We start from the raw sequence: 12,036 nt of genomic DNA, 5'->3' as shown, positions 1-12,036 counted from the left end.
GTCACTAAGAAGTTACAGAATGTTCCTTTAAAGAAATTATTTCTGTAATGTCAGTTTATGGAAGTACCTAGTCTGTACTCCTAAAATGGCCTGCTAGTTAACTGAGAGATTAACAAACTTGACCTGTTAAATACAGGCTGGGAAGGTCCTGTAGGACAGGAGGGCTACAGAATCCAAAGTTTCTGTTGAGAAAGCCTGAAGAAACTTACACTGTGGGAGGGCTGGGGAGGCACAAGTGTCACGATTGGGAACAAATGCTAACTTGTGATGCTAGATCCTGGTTTCTGTATCATTCATTCCAATTCCTTTTTGTGTGGCAACTCCAGCTGAAGAGGAAGTCAGACTTTGAGAACCACAGTTCTCAAATGCTTTTAAATAAGGTGCAGAGGGCAGAAACTAGAGGAGTCCTGTTTCACTCACATTGCAGGTATTACATTTGTACTCTTGCAGCATCTCTGGGGGCAACTATGATGATTGCTTACAAAATATTAGAAAATTATTTAATGTTTCTCTTTAGCTGAAAGTAAAGAAGGCTGCCAGCATATGGAACTGAGCTGCATGTACAAATTCTTTGTGAACCACCAGTGATCTGTAGCTAAGTTCAAGTTTCAGCAGTAGTGGATTGTATACAGCCTCGTGCGCTATTCTGAGTATGGTATGTAATCAAATGGCGATTTAGATGAAAGATGCACAACTGCTGCTTTAAGACCAAAGCTTCATGCTATAGCAGCATGAAGACTGTAAAGATGAAGATGAGAGAATTAACGATATCAAATGTATTATGGCTTATCACAGAATTTAATTTTTGTAAAGCTTATGCCATTCCTACTGACTTTCAGCTGTGTTGAAAATGCCCTTTGTTCATTTCCCGTGCAATAAAATTCATCTTTTACTGTATCTTTGCATGTAGGCCATAATTACTTTGAAATCACACAGATTTTTTTCTTGTCCTTTCTGTGGATTTTTCTTTTAAAATGGAGTTCTGTAGCATATCTAGCATAAGGCTGTGGTTTGGGATGTATTACTGTGGGCAGTCATAGGAAGCAAGCTGTAATTTCTTGTTAAGTTATACAGCCTTACTCCGCAGGGATCTGTCATGGCATGTGTGTTTGCTTTGAAATGTGGGGGTTTTTTTGCGTGCAAATTGAAGAGTTTGCAACTCGAAAGCTGTCTGTTAATTTTTTTGGACTTGCAATTCAGTAGAACAGTTCCACTGTACAAATAGCGAGTTCATTGAATATAGAACTGTAGTACATGGCTTGCAACTCTTCAACAGGATAGTCTATTTTTACTTAGAGTATTCATGAAGAACCAACAGATTTCTGAAAATTAATCCCTATTAATAAATAATCAGATAAAAAACCAGGGTTAAACTGGCATAATATATTATTTACAGAAAATGCTTGTCCAAATCTTTCTGTGCTTATGGAATGGTAAGACATTTTAAAATGTATGAAACACTATAGTTAATTTTTTATTTTATGAAAAAATTACACCATCAATTCCCATGGTAATTTCAAATTCAAACTGTTAATTCATGGAAAATGTGTTTAATTTATGTGACAGAGAAATCTGTATAACTTTAGGCTAGCAGCCAATTTAGACTTTTAAGCATATTATCAAGGCAACTTTATTATACTCGAGAGAATATTTCTGCTGAAATTATGCATACTGCCCTAAAAGCAATAATAGTGTTGAGCAGTATTTAACTTAGAGGTAAAGAATCAATCAATATTTGTACTGCTAAGCATGCATTTATGAATTTTGTATTTTCTTTTTTACTCTTCTTGTGTTTACCCTGTTTTAATAATAGATGAAAAAGAGTTATCAGTAGGACTTGAAGTGTCCCCTGCTAAATGACTCAAATTTTATAATAACTGAGACAGATTTGAGATGTATGGAAAATACTGCTAATGACTCTATCGTGAATCCTTTAAAAAGAATATAAAAATATGATCTCAGGTCTAGTCCTCCGAAGATCAGTGAGGAAATTGCTACTGTTCTCAGAGGGCAGGTTGGAATGTTCAGTGAATTATTGTAGTCCAGACTTAATTATTGTCATTATCTAAAACTGGCGTGATTTTTGCCTTTTTTTTTTACATTAATGTATATCAATTAGTTAAAATTGAGTTAATTCTGGGTTAGATTGGTCTAACAGAGAACAGAAGCTAATTACATTCTCTAACTTTCTGCCATTCTGTTACAATGTTTAGTAAACATTTATGGAGTGGGCTGCAAGTCAATGCAAGTCTAATGCCAAGAAGCTTAGAATGAATATGACCGATTCAAATGAGGCTGTTAACTTTTATATGGAAAACTGTGATTCTGCAATCAAATTCATGTAGTCAGACCCTGAAACACACATCAGAAAATCTACTAACAGCATTGGGAGTTGCATATTAGTTATCTTTACTCTGTTTCCTTTATAAAGTTGAAAGGAAGCATTTGAAAGATTTCCTATCAGAGTTTAAAAAAACAAACAACTCCCAAAAATCTAAAACCCCAGAACAAAACAAAAAGCCCAACCAAGCAAAAAAAAAAAATAATCAGTGGAATTTAGGCAGTGGAAGTGTTTGAGTATTTTACTCATAAGCACTTGAGCAGATATAAGTGTGCTTGGATCAACAAATGGCATGCAAATGAAGTTCACTTTATAAAATTTGAAAAAAGTTCCTACTCTGATTACTAATACCTCAGAGAGATTATAAAAAAAGTCTTAAGCATCTGGTGGAGTTAATTGGGGTGTAGTCGTGAAACATATATCTTTTTTTGACAACTTGTCTGTTGTAGCCTGCATTTTTCACAGGATAGGATGAATTTCAGCATGTTTCTTATAATGTAATCTTAACTTTTAAAATTTCTTCTTTTCAGTTCAAATTCTAAAACTAAGTGTTCTGTAGGTTAACTTCAATAGTTAATATCAAAATTGTACTCTGAGCAATATCTGTGTAGCTCACATAAATTCCAAGCAGGCAGCTCAGTTTTTCAGTTATAAACAAAAGTGCAGATAGCTTTCAATATAGGTTTTGCATTTCTTTTTCTTATTGGTGAATTTTTCATGGACTCCCATTTTTGTTCCATATAATACCAGAGTATATTTGCCACAGGATCATCTTGGACATGAATCACCTCCTGCAGGTCTTATTTCTTTCCGTTAGCTTTGTAGGGGTCCTACCATCACTAGCTTTCCAATTTATGTACTCTAATGAAGAATTGAAATTAGGTGTGATGAATCTGGGACAAATAACTCTTGTGACACTGTGAGATTTTTGTTTAAAATAGGGCTGGCAAGGCATTTAAGCATGCACTTTTTTACTGCTCAAAAAAGCAGTTAATCATATTTTAAGGCATAAGTGTGGACTGAAGTACTTTATTGAATCAGACCTTTTGAAATTCACTGACCTGTAGTAAATTGGGAATTTCATAGCTGACTGTACAATTAACCTTTGACTTCAGGGGTTATTTAGGTTTAAATTTCTCATTAAAAAGTAATTCTGAAGTGAGCTTTTTTCCCCCCTGACAAATGCAAAGAAGCTGTGAAGAGGTTAAACAAAAATTTTCTTCTGGAATTCAAACTGTTATGCATGATTTTTCTCATTTATTTCTCTGCTTCAGTTAGTAGTATATTTGCTCATGGCTTAACTCCCAGTGAATCTTTGAACCCTCAGCAAACTTGCTTTCACTTTTTCTAGGTTCTGTTAATATAAAAAACCTGCCTTTTTTCATTTGTTCCTTTCTCTTCTGAATTATCTTTTTAAAGACAAAGGGAGACAGCAATGTAGTATGGAGTTCTGTTCTACAAAATCCCATTAGTACTGAAAGCTTGGTCTCTGTTGATGCTTGAAGTATTAAATTTGGCAACTACTGAATGCTTTCTCACACCAATAAAGTGACTTTCATTGCAAATAATTGAGATAGAATCACAAAAAATAGATACTGAAACGCCTACTAAATTACCAAGAACACATCTCTGCTTATTGTAGTATACTCATTACTGCTGGAATGATGGTCAAGATTCCCAGTTGCTAAATATTGGCATAGCCCCACCAGAGTCTGCAGTACTTTTTTGGTTCATGTTATTTAAAGATTTGCCTCCAGATCTAATGATATGAAAGAATACCTGATGATACAAAATAATCTGTGAATCGGAAATGCATCAAAACTTAATGCACGGTATTTATGTCAACAAATAAGCGTCATATTTTACAAGCAAGGCTTTGCTAGGAGCATAAAAATAAAATGTGAATATTTACCTGACTTGTTCTATGTTGGATATGTTTTTAATATTTTCCAGAGGAAAAGAGCAAAGAGGCATCTCTTAAAATTTAAATTCAGGGGCCTCCCTACATTATCACTCTTTCTCTCAAAACGAGGATTTAGAGTCTCTTCTCTGTGTATCAGATTCCACTTATGCTTCCTGTGGAGTTTGCTTCCGCAGTCGGACATGGTTAATCCTCCATTCATCAGAGATTGTAGAAATGGGAGATTTCACTTTTTTTTTTACTTTTAGAAAAGCCAGTACTCCTCTATCTGGGCTTGATACTTGCATGTTACTTGCAGGTTTCTTGCTTAGTTAGTTGTAGGATGGAGCAACATAGATACCTAATGTAAATAATTACTTCCTAAGATATACGTGTGCCTGTACTGGGTCCAGTGGTGGTGATACGTTTGGAAAGACCAGGCCTTATTCTCATGGCCTGCCTTGATCTGGCTTGGGAAACTTGTTTGCGGCCAATTTGGACCTTGTGTGTTTCACCCTGTGAGCAGTGACTGCATCCATCTGTTTCATCATGTAAAGAGCAGACAGAAACGCTTTGATGGTGATGGCTCAATGTATATTGCAATATAGCAGCGCGTTACTGGGAATGAATGGGCTGAATGAGAGGTTTACACGGACACACGGAAGGGGAAGCATCTCGGAACAATGTTACAGCCAGACAATTAGGATACGAATGATGTACGTGATATGGTCGTATAACTGCACATCACACATACATGATGCAGAGATGGCTATGGAAAATACTCACTTTTTCACTTGATTCTGCTTCCATTTGGCTTCTGCACCCCTTTGGTGCATAGCAGGGAAGTAGGTATTTGTGTTTAGTGGAAGAAATTACACTGACAGACACAAGCACTTTACCCGTAAGTTTATCACAGACTATTGCTGAGCAGACTGACAGACAACCACTACAAATGCAGCATTAAACACCTAATGAACCCAGGCTGGACCCCGGCCCTGTTGAAGCCAATGGAAGTTTTATACTTTTTTTGGGGGGGGGAGGGGGAGAGGTGGGTAGAGGGGCAGCATTTTATGCTGGTTTCTAATTGTTTGTTAATCACTTAGTAGAAAATTAGAAATGGCGCCTTTTTCTGTGTGCAATTACTTCACAGCCATTAGAGTTCGCCATGAGTGAAACGGGGTGTTCACCAGGGGCCGAGGAGCAGCTTGCCAGAGCTGGTTTCCCAAGCAGTAGGCAGTGGTTCTGTAAGGTGTGCGCCTTAGTGCAGCACATCTGTGATGCTCTGCAGGGGAAGCATGTGCTGGCCTCGTGTGCATCTTAAATGCTTTCAAAAAGGACAGTAGCTGTTATCCTAGAACACGAAAAGAATAGAAGAGGATTGTGGATTTTGTTGAAGCAACTATGTGGTGAGATGACTTCCATTAAGCCTCCTGTTGAGTAGGAATAACCTCTGTGTGCTAAATATTCACAGTAAATGAAGTGGGCTTGCTTGGGGAGCAAATTCATCTATGTGAGCAACAGGAGGGAATAAAACCCACTCTTGGCATGAGATGGAAGTGGGGTGTGTTATGGTCGTGTCCAGTCACTGTCTTCAATAAACTGATGAAAGCACCTAAGGCTCAGCGGGTGCTCCGAGGTGTAAGGTTTGGTGTGAGGGAGTCGCGTCCTTCCTGCCACTAAAGGTGTAGGAATGGAAGCGATGGGATGTGCAAAGCAACATATTCTGACTTGGACCAGGAGAATCCCAGGGTGAGCTTAAGGGTGGGGGATCTGAGGTGTTGAGAATGATGCTACTGCGAAGTGGTTGTTTCTTATTTTACATACACATCGAATATGAGTATTTTATATAGGTGTTGGAAATGAATGTTTGCGGTGTGAATTGAAATTTTGCATTGCATTTGCCCGCGGCCTCCGGACAGCCCCGCGCTCCGCCCACCTGTGATGTCACAGTAAGGAGGGGCTTTTCTTCTGCAGACTCCTCCCTCGGCATCTCCTTCATCACCATGGCGACAGCCTTATCTGCCGCCCTAGCGCCTTTCCCCTACAACAGCGAAACCAACAATGGCGCCAGTCAGCAGCGAGCCCGCCAGCCACCGCCGCCCGCCCCCTGGCCCCGCGGCCAGCAGCCTGCCCGCCGGGGCCACGCCTGCTTCGAAGGAGAACACGCAAACGCCCTTTACAAGTCACAGTAGGAACAAGCGAGCGGTGACCCCGTTGGTTACTGGTGCGGCGGGGGTCTAGCCGCAGCCTCCTCGGAGACTTGTGAGAGTTGCCCCAATGAAGCCAACAGGAACACGGGACGGCCTTGCCAGGGCAGGGCTGGCTGGAAATACTCCATGGCCAGCAGCAGGGTTTGGGTCTTTTGCAGGATAGGATCTCCGCAGGAGTAAGGTCTGCAGGTCAGCCCCTCGTTTTCACTGTAGTTACCCAAAAGTTTATCTCTGCCAATACCTGGGTTTTGCTTAAAAACAGCATCGAGCTGATCTTTGCAAATAAAGTATGGATCCCTGTAGTTCACGGAGGCAAACTCTCCCTGAAATTTGAAAGTATAACCCGTAGGGCGGGGCCCGCAGTGCTTATAGCTCTAGTAATGCTTTAAAAAGCAATTCACATCATAGAAATGGTCTGGTTTTTGCTTAACAGAATATATGGAGCCAAATTCTGCTGTCATAGGCATTGCTACAGTTCTCCCAAAAAAGGTCATTGTTGTTGAACTTGCTCTAAGGATTCTTTTAAACTTCATTTTTCTTAAAATTCACTTAATATATTGTAAATATTCAAGACAAAGTTAAAATGTTTTGACAATACTTAATATTGTAGCCAAACAAAAAAATGCGCTAACATTTTGTGCCATACTCTTTGCAGCCATACTTTTTATTTCAAAAGGGTATTTATCTTCTTGATTTCATGTGGATTTCCATATTTTGATCTCTGATACTCTTGCAAGTGCCAGAGAAAGTCCGAGCGTACACATAAAGCCATAGCAGCAGACCCGTATTATGCTAGTGGCCCTGGGCATGTCCTGACTGTTACACTTGGAAAGCTCCCATTGATTTCCATGGAAGTTTTAGCTGTGCAAAGACTGCAGGATCTGGCTCCATAAAAGCAGCATTTTACACTAGACTTAAACATATTTAAATACTTAAAATTGTCTACTAACAGAAGGGGTTCTTTGCTGCCACATCATATACTAGAATTACTTCACTAGCATTGTGTTCTGCCTCCAATAAAAAAACCCAACTCTATTGCTTACACTGAACTACAGGTTGTTTCAAAGCATTTCATCAATTGCAGGTAAAACCATTACATTCTATTGCAGTTTTTGAACGGATCTTATTAATCATCAGGTCAATGTTAGGTTAGGTTAGCTTGCTTGTGCAAGACATCGCAGTTACCCTACAGAGAGTTCTTTGCATGCTGCAAGAAATTCTCAGAGCAGAAGTGTCATAAATGATAAGCATGCTGGATTTGTGATGCCTTTGATATCCAAAGAACTGCAAAGTCATTGTAATATTAGATATATTTAATTCAATGAGAATTACTTCTAATTAGTAAGCATATCAAAGGTTCTTGGCCAATTATGTATTTACTCTGTTCATGATTCATATGAGATGTTCCAGGTCTATGAAGCTCGTTTGTAGTATGATGCGTGGAGCTATCGTTAGCTAGCACTAATAGCATGCTGTTTGATCTTTATAAAATGTAGTCCTTTTGTGCTGAGTGCTAGAACAAAATAGTTTATCAGCTAGAAAGGATGCATTGGAAAGCATGCAGTGCTTTTTATTTCTTGCAGAGTAAAAACCCACCAAAGCAAAGGTCAGGTCACTTTTTTGAAGACAGAGCCACTTTTTCTTCAAGGTTTCACCTACTGCCTGAAAAGAGTCATGATACTCGTATTAGTGCCTGCTGTTAACCTCTCATAAACATAACTGCAAAACCCTGGGAGGGGTTGATACCGTATATAAAATCTGTCTCATCGGTTTAAAGTGGCTATGGTACAATGTAGAATAGTAACCTGATGAATACCTCTGTGCTATTTTTCATGAGCAGACTTTGTATATTTGCTAGTCAATGCAAGTGGTTTGATACTACTTTTTATATTAGGTCTTTCTTTTAGCTTTCCTGAAAGTCTACATGCAAGTCAGGTTGATTTATTTCTGGCTACTTGGCCTGTGCTATGAAAAACATTATTCTGAAACTTGAAGTTAGTAGGCAATTTCCTGGATACCAAAGAGAAAGGCACTGCAGTAAAATAGCTTAAATTCTCAGTGTCTGGTGGAGAGATACATGGGTGACCAATTCACTGGAAAATCCAGTTATTTGTTCTGGTGACTAGAAATGGATTTTGCTGTCCAATGTAGGGCACGTAGCTTGAAAATGTTGGTCTCTATTTGCTATAGTGAATGTTATATATTATATATTCAATCCTTGCCTATGAAGTGATTAGGCAGAAGAATTGGAGAGGAATAAAACCAGTTTTTCTATGACTAGAACAGCCTTATTACTGTTGTGAACTGCAGCTGAAATGATAGTCTCTAGCATGTTTATTACACTAACCATTGAAGGATTGTTCTTTTTTTTTTTTAAAAAAGGGGAAAAAAAGTGCTATTTTCTTGGCTTCCTCCAATATTAAGTGTTGTTCCTTAGTGTTTTGGCTTGCTGTATGTATTTATCTGTTACAGTAGCTTATTGCTCAAACCCTGTAATTCTGTAACAGCTAATTTTATACTTGCAAGGTCTTTAAGATGAACGGTTTAGTGATAGTGCAGATTTGCAAGGTAAGTTATTTTCTCATGTAAACAACTGTTTAATAATTTAGTAAACAAATTTCATCATTCTCTATTTGTCTGAAATATATAGATGGAAGCAATTGTGATGCAGAGCATGACAACCTATGTACAAATCAAGACAAACATGAATTGATGAAGGAAAAAATATATTATTTGTTTTTCTGGAACATACTGCTTAAGAAAAACTGAAAAACATGCCAGTATTTCATTATTTGATACACTTAAAATGGAACGGTTCCTTTAGGTGATGTTACCAGAGCAAAATAAGGAGTAGAGTTCAGAGTATTCCCATGATGCTTAATATTTGTAATAGAATTGGGTCCAAAACTTAATAACGGTTTCTCTAGGTTTATCCTTTGGGATCAGATAATGGATAGTAATAAACGTTTCCAAAGGGGTATGCTGATATGGCAGAATTTTGTAAGGAAATACTCTATTTTTTTTTGCAGCTGGTGTTTCTGAATAGTTTCAAATTACATTTTGTGCAAGTCACGCTATTTAGATGTGGTACTTAGTAGTGAGTATTTAATTTAGGTACTGCAAGAGCATATTAATGTAAATTTCTAGGACAGTATATAGTTTTGGGTTTGTTTTTTTTTAAATCGGTGATGCATATAGCTTTGTAACCGTGCTCATGTACGATAAAGCTTCTCTTCTTTAAATGCTTGGGATCAATACGCCACCTTCAAGTCACGATGGGCAGGTCGGTTAGAATGAATACATGGTCATGCTTGAAACATTACCATTTGAAATACTATATATTTCTGTAATTCTTTTCTTCATTACAGTTGTTGGCAAATGTGTTCTTGTATATGAAAAGCCAATGGCCAGTGCCTTGTAAATATTTAATATTTTGACAACAGTATTTAGACTATAATGATTAATTACAGAAATTCTTTGTTATCTTCTATGCAATAAAAGGATTTTATCTAAATCCATAACATAACTAGAAGCTTGCTCTTGACCAATATTTAAGGTACTTGAGTCCCAAATTCACCTTTCAGGAATATTTATAGCACTTATTCTTGTGAGAACATGAACAGAAAGAAATTGAGTGATTAGATTCTGGTTTGGGGTTTTTTTGTTTTGTTTTTTTTTAATATATATACATGGAGAAAGAAATTTTGCCTTTATATAGACCTGTGCTGTTCCATTTATTTTCTAAAGATCCTACCAAGCTGTTTCAGCTTTACTTAACACGCTACAATGCATCGCTATTCACTGAGCTATTGGAAATCATCTCAACATAGGCATGTTTAAATTTAAGCTTTTGTAAAATAGAAGTTTTAACACGGCTTCCCTTGTAAAGAAATTTGATAGAAAAGAGTGATACACAGACAGTGGTAGTACATGTATGATGTGATTACTGATTTCATGTCGCACCTCTCCTTTCTACTTGAGGAGAAACAGAATGCCAACTTGCTGTATTTATGAATATAATGCCAAAAAAGTGACAAGCTATCCTGAACTTTTCACATCGGGCTATTGAATTGATGTGTGTTTAAAACAAAACAACAAAAAAAAGGGCCAAGTACTTTTCAGTCCAGAATACATTGAAGTACTGCTCTGCTCTTTGATACCTTTAATAGGTTGGGGAAGGGTTTTATAAAGCAAACTGAGTGATGCATTAGTGGTAACTTCGGGTAGCTGCAGTCAGCTACGGTAGGAGAGAGCAGATAGAGCTGCTGCACGCACTGAACTTGGGATGCTTGGCTGCTGTCCAGATCCCCAGGCAGCTGATGTATTAGACTTACAGTACCAATTAAGCAGCCTATTCAAAATGGCTTTGTGCACCACAAATCTTTGTGTTTTGTGCAATTTGAAAATAAAAATGAAGGGACAAACTTGCTTTACTGTTTAAAATTATGCAGTGCTAACATTTTTGCCTCTGAAAAGGAGGGCGCACAGCTATGAGTGGTACCATGGAGAGTTCCAGTGCCCGCAATACTCCTGTGAGCTCTTGAGGTCACATGGGATCTGTGTTTATCACTTTGTGGTTTTCCTTTCTCAGGCTTTTCTGTTTTGTTTTCTCTGTATGTCTGTCTTTTCATCATCTATGCTTTTCTGCTGTTCTCTGGTGGTGTTATATCTTGCATCTTAACCATATGGTGAGGCAGTTTTATGAACCAATGCAAGATGGATATTTAACCAGAAAATTCTGTTTCATCAAAGCTCTTGGTAGTTTCTTATTATGAGCTTAACAAAGTGAGGTGTGTATATCTAAGGTCAATGGGAACATAAGTCCATATTGGACTTGCATCCCTTGGAACCTCTTATCGAGCTTTCTGTTAGTAATGCCCCAGCCTCTCTTGACTCATGGCCTTTATAGCTCATTCTTACGAGATGATGAAATACAGATAGTGTTGGCTGCAGAGAAGGAATCGGGTATAGGAAGGCTTGCCTAAGAAGTAATTTACAGTAAAGCAGCTAAATCCATATTGGCTGAGTTCAAAGTGTACTACTCATCTTCCATTCCTTTCTTTTTTTGTTCGTATGTTGATGCAGTAACAGATTTTACTATTAATATGGGAAGACTTTTCTGTTACTGCATACAAGAAAACTGGCAAAGAAAGATAATAGCTGATAAAAGGTGATCAGCACAAATGTTCATGTTTACCTTCATTGGGTTGTGTCTTACATCCATTTAAATGTCAGTGCTGTGGTTAAATTGCATTCCAGTATGAGAAGCATTTGCATTGAAAGGGCATTGTTAGGTTTTCTGTTTATTGACCATCAGTAGCTGTTGCATTACGTGTGCTCCCTTTGGAAGCTGTCTCGTTCCGATGCCTGTAGGTTCTTTCTGAAAGCCGAATGGGACTGCTTCCAAAGCATCTCCGGTGAAAGCTCTGCAAGACCCATTTTGCTCTCAAGAATTTATGCAAAGTTATTCTACTTAATGAATCTGAACACATATTATGGCTGGAAATTAATAAACAATTCTGTCAAATCTAACTTATTCTGCATAAACTAGCATGATTCCTACAGGCTAATAGGAGGAAAATGCA

At 38.0% G+C, this 12,036-nt stretch overlaps 1 protein-coding gene across 5 annotated transcripts in view; it reads right to left on the bottom strand.

Annotated features, from left to right (window-relative positions):
* PEX5L (peroxisomal biogenesis factor 5 like) overlaps positions 1–12,036 on the bottom strand; it is a 119,596-nt gene that overhangs the window by 40,033 nt on the left and 67,527 nt on the right. For 3 of the 5 annotated variants that reach the window (XM_087739586.1, XM_087739590.1, XM_087739587.1), the window contains exons 2-3: positions 8,048–8,113; positions 6,178–6,282 (exon numbers count right to left, since the gene is read on the bottom strand). The exons of 1 other annotated variant lie outside the window; for it this stretch is intronic. In XM_087739586.1, the coding sequence (XP_087595712.1) occupies positions 6,178–6,282; positions 8,048–8,113 (171 nt within the window). The remainder of the gene's footprint in view (positions 1–6,177; positions 6,283–8,047; positions 8,114–12,036) is intronic. One more of the 5 variants, XM_087739588.1, reaches the window with a different exon arrangement.

This window comes from Nipponia nippon, unplaced genomic scaffold (genome assembly GCF_047370975.1).
Source record: "Nipponia nippon isolate SJK-2023a ecotype South Korea unplaced genomic scaffold, ASM4737097v1 scaffold_7, whole genome shotgun sequence".
NCBI classification, from domain to species: domain Eukaryota; kingdom Metazoa; phylum Chordata; class Aves; order Pelecaniformes; family Threskiornithidae; genus Nipponia; species Nipponia nippon.
Note: the sequence above shows the minus strand (reverse complement) of the source record. Positions and strands in the feature narration are given on the sequence as shown.